Here is a 16,146-nt window from a genome sequence, read left to right as displayed (position 1 = left end):
CCAGAGAACTTCCGTCTCTTACCTGTCATCCTCCCCCATCGGTTCCGCCTCTGTCCGTCATCGCCCTAAAACCTCCTGCCATTCAGCCTCCATGGCTCCATCGGCTCCAGCATGGATCATCCATCCCTCTGGACCTTTCACCTCTAAGCCAAGCCCTTCTCCTGATAGTCTGCCTGCCTTCTCCAGCTCTTCGCCCACTCCTGTTGCCAGCCCTCCGCCTGCTCCTCCTCCTCCCAAACTCCCACCTTCATCTCACTTGTTACGGTGTGAGGAAACGCCTTGTGGGGAGGGGCGTTCTGTCACAGTGGTGTTTGGGTTAGGTTGTTGTCTTTTGGACTTGTCTGCTTGTATTCACATCACGTGTTATCTTCACTGTCATCATCAGTTCAGCTGTATCACCTGTTTAGTCAATCATCATCATCTGTATAATAATAATAATAATAATAATACGTTTATTTTATATAGCACCTTTCAGGAAACTCAAGGTCGCTTTACAATAAAGTACAAATAAACATGACATATAAACATGACATGAAACAATATAAATAAATTGAGATGGATAACATAATATATAGTGGTACATAAACATAGAAATCAGATCATAAAGTCAGGGGTCAGGGAAACAAGTAGCAAAAAGATATGTTTTAAGGTGGGTTTTGAAATCGTGTAATGATGAAAGGTCGCGGATGTGTTGGGGAATAGAATTCCAGAGAGTTGGGGCAGTGATACAAAAAGCCCTTCCACCAAAAGATGATAGTTTGTGTCTACGGATCGTCAACAGACTGGTATCGGAGGATCTAAGTGTGCGAACTGGGGAGTAGGTATGGATGAGATCAGAAATATAGGGGGGGGGCAAGACCATGGAGTGCTTTGAATGTGATAAGAGTATCTTGTATTGAATACGAAAGCGTACCGGTAGCCAGTGAAGTCTGTGTAAAATCTGAGTAATGTGAGAAGATTTCTTTCTGTATGTGAGGACCCTAGCTGCGGAGTTCTGAATATATTGGATCTTATTTATAGTTGAATTGGATAAGCCATAGAAGAGAGAATTGCAGTAGTCAAGCCGTGAAGTGATGAAAGCGTGAACCAGGGTTTCAGCATCATTGATATTCAGAAATGGATGTAAGCGCGCAATATTACGTAGGTGAAAGAAATGCCTGATAAATATGATTTAAGTCCTGATGTCCTCTACAGTGGACATGTATGAAATCAATACCCTGTTCTGTAACAGAAAGTCATTTTTTGATTTGAAACCCCATAACGTTTTCCTGAGATGTTGATTTATGAAATACAATTTGAAAAGTAGTCCGATTTAAATTATAATTACAATATATTATCATATATTCCATAAGAGTGCATTTGATCACTAAATTAATGTCAGACATTTTTAAAGACCAAGGATAAGGTTTCATGGTGAAACCTCCAAACATTTGGTATCTCTTAAAAGTCCTGAATGTGCTCTTTACAGGACACCCAGGTTGTGACATGTATGGTGTCAGAAAAATTCACTAAAATATAATGTCCACTACAGTGGACAAAAGTCTATTCCTGGGTTCCAGGAGGATAGTAGACAGTAAAAACAGTTACTGTGGTAAAAGCATGCAAGTTACTGTGCTTTAACTACAAATACCACAATAAATCTACAGTTACTATGTTAAAACCATGGACATGGCAAGTGCTGTGGTAGCCTACTGTGCTACAAAAACCCCAGTAAAACTATGGTTACTTAGGTAAAACCATTGTAAGTGTTGTGTTACCAACAAATAGTAGGGTACACAGTGAAACCACGGTTTCTGTGGTAAAAGCATGGTAAATGTTGTTACTGTGGTTTAACTAAAAATACCTCAGTAAAACCACAGTGTTATGGTGTTGTGTTACTCTTATTTTACTACAAATTCCACAGTTAAACTAGTTACTATGGTAAAAAAAATATGGTAAGCGTTGTGGGCACTAAGCTTTATTAACAGGATTGAGCTAATGTTAAAGTTACTGTGGTAAAATCACATTCTTTCGAGTAGGGGGAGGCTGCACTGCAGACCTGGAGTCACATACGCCCCCCCAGGCAGTTTTGCGGCCCAGGCAGTTTAAAGCCCCTGTTGTTCCTGATGCATCCAGTAGGGGGAGACTGTACAGCGACACGAATTGAGGTATGTTAAATAATCTGCTAAAGTTATTGTTGTTTAGCATGTTGCAATATTAGCTAGATAGAGCTAGGGTAGATTTCAGGTTGATGTACTGTCTGGCTCAAACTTAGCTAACCACGTGTAGGTTTAACTGCCCCTAGTCTTCTCCACTCACTTTTCAAATTAATTTTCTTTTGTTGCCTGTCTTTAGCTTGCGTGAGATGGCCTCTTCTGGTAAGACCCTGTTTACTCCTTGCATTAAAACATACTCCACATTGTTTCTGGGGCAACATTACTGTAGATATTGGAAATATGTGAACTTGTTTTTTTTTTACAGTCTATGGTGTGAACACACAAAAGACACATTTATAACAGGCATATGTATGTGTAAATCTCTCTCTTTCTAAGTAAAGAGTTGAACTTCAGGGATTATGCCTATGTTCCCACAGCCCTATGTTCCCACAAATGGCCTACCCCTGACCCCACCCCTAAACCTACCCGTAACTGGGGTTTAGACAAATCGAAAAAAAAAAAAAAAAAATCTTAGAATTGTGGGAACATAGGGCCGTGGGAACATAGGGCTGTGGGAACATAGGGCTGACCCCGAACTGCACACTCACTCAAATATTTTGATTATTTCCAACGTCATACATGATAAAACCCACATTAAAAACTTTTCCCATATGTTTTGAATGTTGATTCTAGTTTGAGTTGTTACTTATAAATGAGATGATCTAATTATTTAATTTATATCTTAATATACATTTTCATTAAAATAGCTTACTGATCTGTACTAAAATGTAGGCTATGTGCACTTAATGTGGGTTTTATCATACTCTGTCTTTACCAAGCTCTCTTTAACTTGCATCTCATAAAGGTGTGTATTTGCTTACTTAAGAAAATGAAAATCTCTCTCTCTAAACTTGTATAAACTATAAACACCCATCTCTTTTTTTTTTCTTTTTTTTTTACTGCATTCCAAACCAATAGCTTGTCTAGTAAATAAATGACTAACAGAGACATATTGGACATGTTTTTAATGTCATTTTCAATTTTCTCTGCACAGTCCATCATCAGTGGCCAAAAGAAATCAAAGTGGCTTGACACTTTTTCCAAATAGGTTCCAGCAACAAGTGCTTGTACCGTTGTACCGTTGTACTTTGAATATCAGGAGCAAATTGATGCAATCCACACTCACCCGACATCAATTCTGGGCGGCACACCCACACACACCCAGTGACAAGATCAAATTCACCATGGATGTCCTTTTTCATTTTTTTTAATCAGTGAGCGGGAGCACGTTGACAGGAGAATAGAAAAACAGTTAAACAAGAGTGGCAAGCAATAGGGGAGTCATCTACGGGCATCATAATTCATAAATGGTGTTAATATATTTTTTTGTGAACAACAATATTGTCTCTTTCTTCTAAATGGCCCTTGGAATTTTAGAAAAGGGATAAATTGTGTTTGTCTTCATAAAATGCTATGTAGGACACTGTTTTGTAGCTGTATAACGACCAATAGAGAATAGAACAGCAGATATTTCATCGAGGATCCATATGATTACACGGTACTGTATGTCTAATGGGCTGGTTAATATCTAAATGTAACCTAACTTTATATAAATTCACAACAACATTTTTCATTCAGTGTCCTGTATATAAAAACTTATAATATATAAAGGAGTATATAAAGGAATATAACTATTTTACAGTAGGTCATATATCATTACTTGTCATCTGATCCAACTATGTGTATTATAAATCTTTTTAATTCACAAAAACAAGCAGTCTTCTGTAGGCTGAGTGAAGAGAGTGAAGCCCAACTTAATATCTACATATATTTTAATCCGTAGTGCAGATCTACACTGTAACTTTTTTATTTAAATGAACAAAACCCAAAAGATTTGTCAAAGTCTATGGACAGGACGGTTATAAATGTGTAAGTTTCGAGCGTCGATTTAATTATGTTATTTCGCGGTATATCCCCCTACTGGAGGCATCAGGAACAACAAGGGCGTAAACCTGCCTGGGGCATAAAACCATAGCATAAAACGTACTCGGTTACTAACGTAACCTCGGTTCTCTCTAGTAGAGGGAACGAGTACTGCGTAAGAGTATCTTACGCTAGGGGAAAATCCTTTTTCCGCGAGATATTGAAGCCAAAAATTATCCTTAATTTTTTAATAATGCAAAACGCGTTGCGGCAGCATACAGACATAGGCGAGACAGCTCGCGCGCCTATTGGCTGCTCTGCGGCAACTGCAGCAGCCTATCGAGCGAGGCCTGGCGTGACACCAGACCCAATGAGGGCGCTTCGCGCCCGCTGCGTCAGATCCCGCCGAAACGGGCGTGGCCTAGGCCTATAAATACAGCTCACAGGCAGCTAATATCTGTTTTTTCATCATCGAAGCAACCAGAGTGTGTGCATGCACGGCAAGATACGCAGTACTCGTTCCCTCTACTAGAGAGAACCGAGTACTTTCGAGTTCGCTTAGACGCGAATTACATCATACAGACAGGGCGGGGTACGGCCTGAACTGATGGGGAAGTGTGGGTCTTACACAGTTTTCCCAAAACACATCTTTGTGCTGTTTTTTTTTGTTTTTTTACACTGTCGATCATTGAGCCGAGCTCAGTAGACACAGCATGCTGAACTGATAGCATCAGGACAGACAATACTGGTTATCTAGACCGACAGCAGCCTGGCCTGCAGGGCGGGAACCTCTAGGTTGTAAAACCTTATAAATGTAGACCAGCCTGCCGCCATACATATATCTTGCAAATCAATCCCACTTGACCAAGCCCACGATGAAGCCATGCTTCTCGTGGAGTGCGCTCTGACACCCAACGGGCATTGCATGCCCTTGGAAGCGTACGCTAGCGCAATAGCGTCAACTATCCATCTGGATAGGCTCTGTTTCGACGCGGCTAGTCCCTTAAGGCCCGTTCACACCAAGGACGATAACTATAAAGATAACGATAAAGATATAATTCTAAAAATCGTTCTCCATATTAAAGAATAACAGAGTTCACACCACAACTATAACGATAAAGATATGAGGAACGATATCGTTGGGATCACTTTCAGAACGATTTTTTTTCCAGCTGTCGAACGATAAAACACTGACAGCCAATCAGAATCCACTCTAATTTAAAGGTCTCGCGCATTTAAAATGGATCTGGATCATCCGGGCGCGCGCGTGCTTAGAATAAAAGGACCGTTATCGGTCGTTGGTGTGGACGCATATATAGTTATCTTTATCGTTATCTTTATAGTTATCGTGCTTGGTGTGAACGGGCCTTTAGAACGCCCGCTGAACCAAACAAAAAGCTGCTCTGTCTGTCTGAAAACAGACGAGCGAGACACATAAGCTCTTAATGCCCTGACTGGGCAGAGGAGGCTCGCGTCTCCTTCTTCATCAGGGACCGGTAGGGCTGACAGGGAAATGACCTGCGCCCTAAATGGTGTGTTGAGGGATTTTGGAACATAACCGTGCTTAGGTTTGAGTATAACTCTTGAGTCATTAGGCCCAAATTCCATGCACGTCGCACTCACTGAGAGCGCGTGTAAGTCCCCTATGCGCTTCACTGAAGCGAGAGCCAGAAGAAACACTGTCTTGAAAGACAGGTGTTTCAGATCAATCGTCTGTAAAGGCTCAAATGGGCCACCTTTCATGGCTTCCAGTACCGTAGAAAGGTCCCATACAGGGACTGAGGGAGGTCTGGAAGGATTCAGTCTCTTAGCCCCTCTAAGGAAGCGGATGACTAAATCGTTCCTTCCTATTGACTGACCAAGCGTTGTTCTCGAGAACGCTGCCATAGCCGCCACATAGACTTTGAGCGTGGAAGGGGTCCTGCCCTTATCCAACAGCTCTTGTAGGAAGGAGAGCACCTCCGTCACCCCACAGTCTGGGGGTGACACGCCACGGGCTGCGCACCAGCCTGAGAACACTGACCATTTCGAGGAGTAGAGACGTCTCGTAGACGGAGCTCTAGCCTGCGTTATCGTGTTTAACACTCCCCTTGGGAGTTCAGCGGGTACCCGTTGATGGCCCAAACATGAAGGGACCACAACTCTGGGTGAGGATGCCAAATCGAGCCGTGGGCCTGAGAGAGGAGGTCTCTCCTCACTGGCACTGGCCACGGGGCAGTGCTCGCTAGCTGCATCATAACTGGGAACCAAGGTTGGTTTTTCCAGAACGGTGCTACGAGCAGTACTGAGCATCCTTCTTCCCTGATCCGCTCTATCACCTGAGGCAGGAGAGAGACGGGGGGAAAAGCATAGAGCGGGCGGCGGGGCCATACATGACCCTGCTCTTGGAGAAAAATTCCAGACAGTGAGCGTTTTCTTGAGACGCAAACAGGTCTACTTCCGCTCTGCCGAATTTCTTCCACAGCAGTTGCACTGTCTGTGGGTGTAGAGACCATTCTCCTGCCGGAACATTGTTCCTGGACAGTCTGTCTGGTCCTATGTTTAGGAGCCCTGGCACGTGCGCTGCTCTCAGCGAGCGCAGGTTGCGCTGAGCCCATACCAGGAGGCGTTCTGCTAGCCTGTGCAGGTTCCGGGACCTGAGGCCGCCCTGGCGATTTATGTAGGACACCACAGACATGTTGTCCGAGCGGACTAGGACGTGGCGTCCTTTTATTTGGGGACAAAAACGCGTCAGCGCGTTGACTACTGCCAACATTTCGAGGCAGTTTATGTGCAGAAGCTTCTCCCGTTCTGACCATTGGCCGAAGAACGGTCCCCCCTCGAGCAGCGCTCCCCATCCCGAGGTGGATGCGTCCGTAGACACCACCCTCACTCTCGAGAAAGTCCCCAGGCTTACACCTGATTGGTACCAGTCGTTTGCTTTCCAAGGTTTCAGAGCTGCGATGCACTTCTGATCGACCTTGAGACGAAGCAGACCGGAGGTCCACGCTCGGCGTGGCACTCGCGCTTTCAGCCAGAACTGCAGTGGGCGCATGCGGAGCAAGCCCAGCTGAAGCACTGATGATGCTGAGGCCATGAGACCTAGCATCTTCTGAAATGTCTTGAGCGGGACAGATGCGCCGCAGCGGAAAGAGCTCGCTGCGCACTGAATGTCTACCGTGCGCTGTGGTGATAGCCGTGCTATCATGGACAGCGAGTCCAGCTCTGTGCCCAAGAAAGATATCATCTGACTGGGGGACAGAGAGCTCTTCGCCCAATTGACTCTGAGACCCAGATTCTCGAGGTGATCGAGTAAAATGGTTGTGTGCTCTGTGAGCTCTGAGCGAGATTGAGCTAGAATCAGCCAATCGTCCAAATAGTTCAGTACTCGCATGCCCCGCAGTCTGAGGGGTGCGAGCGCTGCATCCATGCACATTGTAAATGTACGGGGTGCTAGGGATAAGCCGAATGGCAGGACTGTGTACTGATATGCCTGGCCCTCGAAGGCGAATCTCAAAAATCGCCTGTGACGTGACGCTATCTGTATTTGAAAATACGCGTCTTTCAGATCTATTGACTCAAACCAATCTCCTCGGCGAATCTGCGCGAGGATTTTTCTGGTCGTGAGCATTCTGAACTGTCGCTTCACAAGCACTCTGTTCAGTTGCCTTAGATCTAGTATGGGTCTGAGACCCCCGTCTTTTTTCGGCACCAGGAAGTATCTGCTGTATAGCCCTCCTTCGCTCTGAGCTTGAGAGAGAGGCTCTATGGCCCCTTTGCTCAATAGTTTCGCAAATTCGGCTCAAAGTAAATGTGCTACTTCTGTTTTCACCGTGGTCTCGACGCGCGCCGTATAGCGGCGAGGGCGTCGGTGAAACTGCAGCGAATAGCCTCCTTTTATAATGTCCAGCACCCACTTCGAAACCCCGGGCAGCTTCGCCCATGCGTCTGCATGAATAGCTAGGGGTTGAATATGAAGCGCGCTCCGTTCGCTCAGCGACGGAGAAGCTTCGGTGTGCTGTAACATAAGCATCGCACTCATGACATTTGAGGCAGGGGGCATGCTGATAACAGCGGGCAGATTGCCCGCGCTCGACTCCTCTGCGGTGGTCAACCGAGAGGGGGAGGGCTGGGCGAGTCCCGTAGGAACTGTCATGTCTGTGTGTGGATGTGGGCGCGGGATAGCGGGCACATTTACCACACTGAAAACATTGTCCGCTTGAGTGAAGCGAATGCAGGTTGGTTTCGTTTTTACAGAAACCTTGAGACATGCAGAACGTAGTGTTTGTGGGCACTGGGTAGTGGGCACATTTACCACGTTTAATGCGCAATCGATCTGAGTCGATTTTATGTGCGCGAGCCCTGTGTGACGGGCTGTGCTTGTGTGTAGGAATGGGCACTGGGCAGTGGGCATTTTTTCTACACATAAAACACCATCGGCCGTGGCCGGGACACCAGAAAATACGCTCTCTTGGGGATTTATCTGGGTAGCCGTGAAAACGGCATTTGTGCGCAGGCAAGCGGGCAATGGAACCGGCTTGTTGGCTGCAGAAAACACTGAAACCAGTCACATTTTCTGGAACTGGACGAGCGATGAGGAAATCCGGCCGCAGCGGGACTCGAGCACCGTCGTTTTCCTAGGCGTGCTAGGACGACTTCGGGGCCTCGGGCTTTACCACAATCCTAGACCGCGGGCCACGCGGGGCGGGGCGGCGGCTGGATGAGTGAGAGCGCGGTCTCGCGCTCCGGGCCTGACGGCGCTGCGAAGTGGCGGCGGTGGGCGGAGGCTGGGGCTGTGAGCTCTGGGCAGACGGTTTCGCACGGCCTGCTGCAGAGCTGGAGCGCTTCGGAAGGAAGTGCCTCATAGCCTGCGACGCTTTCTGTACCTCGGCGAATCTCTCCGCAAAATCCTTCACGGAGGATCCGAAGAGGCCAGCGGGAGAAAGCGGAGCGTCGAGGAACGCGGTGCGCTCGGACTCGGCCATCTCTGAGAGCGTTAGCCACAGGTGCCTCTCAGTCACGGTGAGAGAGGCCATGCTCCGTCCAATGGCCTGTGCTGCAGACTTAGTCGCACGGAGAGCGAGGTCCGTGGCGCTCCTTATGTCCGGCACGCAGATCGCATCAGGTCCTTTCTCGTCCAGCTTTCGGAGGAGATCGGCCTGGAAGATCTGCAACGTGGCCATGGTGTGCAGCACTCACGCAGCTTGCCCGGCGGCAGAGAAAGCGCGGCGGAGCAGGCTTGACGTCGTGCGGCAAGCTTTAGAGGGTAGCGCCAGCTTAGCGCGCCGTCCAGCGGAGGGCGGGCATAAGTGGGCTGCTATCGCCTCTTCGACCGGCGGCAGCGAATGGTAACCCCTGTTCTTGGCATCGTCAACTGCAGAGAATGCCAAAGAAACAGACGGACGCACTCTCAATACGGGGCGTTCCAGGACTTAGCGACTTCTTCATGTAACTCAGGAAGAAAAGGCGCTGGTTTGGACGCAGGCGAAGCGCGCTCCCCGGGCAGAAAATAGCCATCCAGCCGGTTGTGAGCGGGCTGCTCGGGCGTAGACCACTCGAGGCCGAGGCTCGCCGCGGCCTGTGCGAGTACACGCATGAGCTCCGTCTCGATGGGCGCTCTCTTGCCTGACGATGCGCGGGCAGGGGGCACGAGATCCTCAGAGCTCGCCCAATCCTCACTGCCTGACGCCAGGATAGAGCAGGAATCATCCTCTCCCAGCAGGGCTTCCTCGTCAGCGATGTCGACGGAAGCGGCGGCAGACCGCGGCCGCTGTCCGTCAGGAAGAGAAGCTGACGAAGCCAGTGAAGCAGGCGGGCGAACCGGCGAGCTTTGGCGGCTGGGAGAAGGTTCCGGGACCCGCTGGGCATGGCGCTTTTTACGGCGCGGTACCGCGACGGGCGGGGGAGCAGTCTCGGCGAAAAATGCCAGGCGAGTCCTCAGAGTCGCCATGGGCAATAGCTCGCAATGAGGGCAGCCGCCGTCAGCGAGCGCGAGAGCTGCATGATCCTCACCCAGGCAGGAAATGCAGATCACGTGCCGGTCCCCGTCGCTGAGTGTGGCTCTGCACGAGCCGCAGGAAGGCATCTTTAAAAAGACGCTACTCTTTTAGGATGTGTGTCGCGGCGGCGAACACACACACACAATCACAGAGAATAAAGGATATGAGCGCCGGATAGCGCAGCAGGAAGGCAAGGAAGGCGGCGTGGCCAGCGACTTCAGAGACTCGTCCCGCTGAAGATGCTTTCTCAGACGGCGCGGCTTCTCTCCGGATCCAGCGATGCGTGTGCTTCGCTTGAAGGATGAGAAATCAGATATTAGCTGCCTGCGAGCTGTATTTATAGGCCTAGGCCACGCCCGTTTCTGCGGGATGTGACGCAGCGGGCGCGAAGCGCCCTCATTGGGCGCTTGCTTGCGTCACGCCAGGCCTCACTCGATAGGCTGCTGCAGTTGCCGCAGAGCAGCCAATAGGCGCGCGAGCTGTCTCGCCTATGTCTGTATGCTGCCGCAACGTGTTTTGCATTATAAAAAAATTAAGGATAATTTTTGGCTTCAATATCTCGCGGAAAAAGGATTTTCCCCTAGCGTAAGATTCTCTTACGCAGTATGAGAGACCTCTCATAAGAGAACTGTCTGGGCCGTACTGGCTCCAGGTCTGCAGCCTCCCCATATTGATAAATTCAGTGGCATTCGCAACTGATTTGTAAAGAAAACATCAAACTACACTTACCTACACATGAACTGACGATAAATCCCCGCATTTTTTTATTTTATTTTTATTGGTAACGACAGTCAAAGGTCATTTGATGACGACACACCCGAAAAACGAGACTGTCATTATATAAGATATGACTGCTAGAGGATGCTTAATTTTAAAACGTAACCGTAGGTCGTAACGCTGCATGTAAAAACGACATAGGCTATATGGGCTCGTTTTTCGGAGGAGGACAGTCAATATTGCTTGATTGACTCTTCCACATATTGGAATAACAGGACAAAAACACCTCAAAGTAATTTTTTGGAAATCATCCATTAGATTTGACCTAATATTTCTTAAAGTAGGCTAAGTAAAATAAAAAAGACTAACAATTTAATTTCTCCCACGAACCTTAAGCAATGCATGTTATACTGTTTTTGCTGGGATGTTCCCAGGTTTGTGTTTTTTTCCCTGTGACTTTTGATTTAGATTTTTCCATAAAAGCAAAATTTTTATAATTACTATTTTTTATTTTACATAGACATTTGCAAGACATTACAGATTTAATAACAAAAGAAACATTCATTTTACAACATACAATTTTCACATCTGCATGTCCTTACAAAAAAAAGTGTCTATATTATCCATTTCCCAGTGTCCTTTGATCAATAGTCACACAAATCTGTCTAATATTTTCTGCAGCATGCAGTGCATTAAAGTACAGAGGCTTAAAATAATACATGCCCTGTTTTGCAAACTCTGGTATGAATGTCTGGTTAAAGTAAAGCTCTACAGACACTAATATTTCGTTTTTATCTACATCCTTTTGTTTAAGATCTTCTCAATCCAGTGGTGATCCGTACACTTCAACCTCACACATTATAAGATGTTCTCTCCGTCCTGGAATAACAACATTAATGAAACGTCCTTCCATCCCATCACAGTCAAAAGAGGAGGAAAACCCAGGAGGAATGGAAGAGATCGTAGCACACCTGAAGAAAGAGTGAGTTAAGCATCTTGAGAAACTCTGAACCACCGTCCATATTCAAAGCAAAACACATTTATGCATCAAGTCAAACCAGTTCAATACAAGTTGTCACACTGCAGACTGCAGTAATTCTGAGAATTTCTCTAAAAAGCCATATTAAGATGAATTCATTTACCTGGGATTATCATTGCCATTGTTGTCCAGACTGTTCCCAATTCTGATTTCTGCCCCATTTAGTCTTGTAGGAATAGCATCTAAAGAATTTGTAATTACTACTGAAAACACTTTGTGCCTTTTCAGTAAGTTCAGTCTCCACCAGGGGTTGAGGTCTGCTGCAGTGTGGGTACAAGATGCACGACCGAAAACACCATCTCTGTTCCCATCAATGGCATTGGATGCAAAGCCATATGAGTGGAGGGAACTCTGTGTAGCTACTCCTCCTAAAGCCACATTTTCACCTACAACAACAGATGGGTTTCACATGAATTCATAGTTTTAAATAAAAACTTCTCTTACAGCCTAGAAATGAAATATGTGTCTACAACATTGTGAAATCTAAAATATCTGCTTGTTTTTGTTGGTGCCAAACTGATTAAATCCTGATCATAAATGTTCTCACCATCAGGAGCTGGATAACCGTAAACCTCAACCTCACAGAGAGTAAGAACCCGATTACGACCAGGTATTTCCACATTGATGAAACGGCCTGGAATGCCTTTTTCCCATTTGAAAGTGAGGGATCTCCCACCTGGAATGGATGAAATCTTTCCAGCCCTGTATAAAAATGACAGCATATGAATAATATTTGATTTCATGTACAGCATGTAACCTCATCACATTGTTAGCTTTCTTACAATGGAAGGCTTTCTTACAATGGATTGTTGTTGCCGTTGTTCAGCAGAGAGTTTCCGATTCGTATCTCGGCTCCATCAAGCCTTTCAGGACAGCAGTCTTTTCTGTTTGTGATAGTTATGGAGGTCACTACATACTCGTCTAGTAAATCTAACCTCCACCATGGGTCTTCTTGCGCAGGAGTAGAAGTACAGGATCCATGTTCATAATGTGAGTCACGATTTCCATCAATAGCATTACTGGCATGGCCAAATGCTGCCCCAGGATTCGCAACCAGGTCCGACTGTGTGGCCTTGCCATATAAAGCGAGATTTTTAGCTGAAATTTACAAAGCACTAATCAGAAAGAAAGCTTTATGTACATGTATTATTAATAGACACAAAAGTGTATAGCTAATGAAAGCTTGAACATTTTCATCATTATTGCCAGGGAGAAAACAAAGTCCTTTTGGGATAATACACCCTTATAGCGAGGCATGGTATCAAACTTTATTTATAATAAAATTATAAAAAATACGGTAACACTTTACAATACGGGTGCACTAATAAGCATTAATTCATGCTTAACTAATGCACAGATAATGATGTGTTAATGTATGACTCATGAAGAACTAAACCATTAATTAATGATTACTGCATCAGCAACTAATAAAGATTCTAAATGATTAACAGATTAAGTAATATATGAATTGTTATTAATTAAATGTGTCATAATGTATTAATTCCTTAATAACTTATTTTATTAACTAAAAGTGTAAATTAATGTGTTAATTACCACAGCTGGTCAAAGTCATGTACTTCAACTTCCAGTTGTCTGCTTTAATTAATCATTAACTAATGATTTGCAAATGTATCATTATGTTATGACTTTACTTGTTGAGGCACATGACTATTAACTAATTGTTAAGTAATATGCCATTTTGGTGCCATGTAAACCCATAAATGGCATATTACTTAACAATTAGTTAATAGTCATGTGCCTCAGCAAGTAAAGTCATAACATAATGATACATTTGCAAATCATTAGTTAATGATTAATTAAAGCAGACAACTGGAAGTTGAAGTACATTGCTTTGACCAACTGTGGTAATTAATGCATTAATTTACACTTTTAGTTAATAAAATAAGTTATTAAGGAATTAAAACATTATGACACATTTAATTAATAACAATTCATATATTACTTAATCAATTAATCATTTAGAATCTTTATTAGTTGCTGATGCAGTAATCATTAATTAATGGTTTAGTTCTTCATGAGTCATACATTAACACATGATTATCTGTGCATTAGTTAAGCATGAATTAATGCTTATTAGTGCACCCGTATTGTAAAGTGTTACCAAAAATACTTTGCAAGACAAAGCAAATAACCAAATAGTTTGAAGGCAACATAAAAAATATGAAAGTGTCTACAGTATTGTGAGGCATGTCTACATTATTGAAAGAAACTAACAGTAAATGTTTCAACTTTACCTTTAGCTGTCATCGTGTCTGCAAAATAAGGCATGGCAAAAATACAAAGCAGGAAAAACACATGCATTCCCATTGTTCTGCAAGTGAGAAGTAAATAAGTTCAGAAAAATAAGCTTCTAAAAAAAGTTAAGCTTTCTTTGCAATTGTTTCTGGTGAAATCATTTATAATCCAATTTATAATAGATTTACTAAGAGTTCGTTTTAAGATTTAACAGAATGTCATTAGATTAATTTAATTAATTTAATTTAATTACGTAAAAATGTCATGCAATAATGACATGCATGTGTATTTTGATAAGTATAAAATGATCAAAACAATTAATTTCTGACATTGATTTTGATGTTGTTGTTTTGTTTTTTAAATCAAGTTGAACTGACTCACTTTTATTTTAAAAGCTACAGGTTCTCCCAAAGACAAGGTAAATGAACAAAGAGTGCTCATCACCCTTTATATAACAAAAAAAAAAAAGATAAAAAAAAATGATACAAATTAAAAACGTCATTTAAAGGAGTGGATGCTTTATCTAAATCATCTCATAAATGTGCTTTTTACAACTGATTTGTACATTTAACAATGTAAATGAGCTTGCAGGAATGCTAAGGAACAGATCACGTGTTTTCTGGCCTCTTATGTGTAATGAGGCCAGAAATGGTAATGGGTTGCTGTTGTTGTTTTTAATTGTAGAATTTTTTTATTTTATGCAAATCACTATAGCCCTTTTGTAGGGTTTAGAAACTAAATCATAAAGAACTATTTCACAACAACCAGTTTTACAGGCCTTGTCTGGAACTGAACCTTCAAACTTTTCTGTCTCCATCCCCATATCTTTATTTCTAAAGAAGTATTATAAAAAACATGGCCTCAATAGCTTCTCAAATTGCCCTTTGGCAGTTATATTGCCCATTGCCCATATGAGTTTATGTGCACTGAAATCAAATTTGACCTAATTTTAGCAATAGAAGTGTTATGTGTATTACTGCTCAGAGACGTGACTGAGATCCAAACACAAGCTTTATTGAGTGTAATCCATAAAACAGGAATAAGGTCTAAACCACAGAGCAAACTATCCAGATAATGACAGAAGTCCAAGGCTCGGCACAGGCAAACAGGGAAATCCAGGGACAGGGATCCAGGCAGAAGATCAAGAACATGACACAGAAACCAGAAGTAGCACTCAGAAATGCAGTAACACAGGCACGACTTCACAACAAGTGAATGAACCCACAGGGTTTAAATAGGCAAACATAAATGAGTTAATGACAAACAGTTGGCAGTAACCAGAACATGATGAGTCCAGGCAATGGTTTATGGGAAACGTAGTTCATGAAGCAGTAAAGGAGACGGACGGAGTGCCCTCTGGTGGTTATCATGGGCACTCTGGCTGGCCGGTGCAACGAGCAGATTTTGCTCTTCTTATTTCATTTTGCTAAATGATATTACAGTTTTTCTCGATTGTTTACACACATTTTCTGAAAGCATGCCTCATATTCTCAGAACTCTACACACAAATCCAAAAAAACACACACAATGGGCAAAACCCCTCAATTCTCCTGCAAAATGAAACTTTACATTCAAAACAATGTTATTTCTTCTCAAAATGGTATTTTGTTTTCAAATGACACACACAAACCATCATATGAATAGACATTTATAAGAACCAGTTGAACACTTATGTGCTCAATGTAAAACACTATGATGAATGGAAAACACTTCTTCTCCATTCATCATAATGACTTAGGCCTTTTTTTGTTCAGTGTTACACTTACTACAGACAGTACATACATAAGTGTGTTGTAAAATATTTGAGAATATTGTTTTTATACTCAGAACACACAAATACACGGTAACAAATATTTTATTTTTCCCACAAAAACAATGTACACAGTGTACATCCCAACCAACACAAAGTTGTACATACAGTGGTCTACATACAAAACAACAGAAGAATTTACTGTATACAGTTACAGTAAAAAAAAAAATTCCAATGTTGGCATCCATTGCACCATTGAAGAGCTCACCTGTTGCCCTTTTATGCTAAAGCTCTGATTGCTAATTGTAAAACTGTGTGACGGGTGTTTGCCCATGTGATGAGTCAGTG

General features: G+C 43.7%; 1 protein-coding gene across 1 annotated transcript; it reads right to left on the bottom strand.

Annotated features, from left to right (window-relative positions):
- Positions 1–11,381: 11,381 nt before the first annotated feature.
- Positions 11,382–14,468, bottom strand: LOC311276263 (uncharacterized protein). Its single transcript, XM_084385832.1, has 6 exons — positions 14,430–14,468; positions 14,048–14,124; positions 12,593–12,890; positions 12,340–12,494; positions 11,896–12,178; positions 11,382–11,724 (listed from the first exon to the last, which is right to left on the bottom strand). The coding sequence occupies exons 2-6, from the start codon at positions 14,118–14,120 to the stop codon at positions 11,574–11,576; spliced, it is 960 nt and encodes a 319-aa protein (XP_084241958.1). The 5' UTR covers positions 14,121–14,124; positions 14,430–14,468; the 3' UTR covers positions 11,382–11,573.
- Positions 14,469–16,146: the final 1,678 nt, after the last annotated feature.

Source organism: Rutilus rutilus, assembly GCF_951802725.1.
Source record: "Rutilus rutilus genome assembly, chromosome: 17".
Lineage (NCBI taxonomy): Eukaryota > Metazoa > Chordata > Actinopteri > Cypriniformes > Leuciscidae > Rutilus > Rutilus rutilus.
Note: the sequence above shows the minus strand (reverse complement) of the source record. Positions and strands in the feature narration are given on the sequence as shown.

Bases quoted from the DNA above. Each gene is read 5' to 3' on its own strand.
- LOC311276263 (XM_084385832.1), bottom strand. From the start codon at position 14,120: ATGGGAATGCATGTGTTTTTCCTGCTTTGTATTTTTGCCATGCCTTAT. The intron at 12,495-12,592 runs GTAAGAAAGCCT...ATTTTTATACAG, and splicing joins AACGGCAACAACAATCCATT to GGCTGGAAAGATTTCATCCA. The intron at 11,725-11,895 runs GTAAATGAATTC...CTCTTTCTTCAG, and splicing joins AATGGCAATGATAATCCCAG to GTGTGCTACGATCTCTTCCA.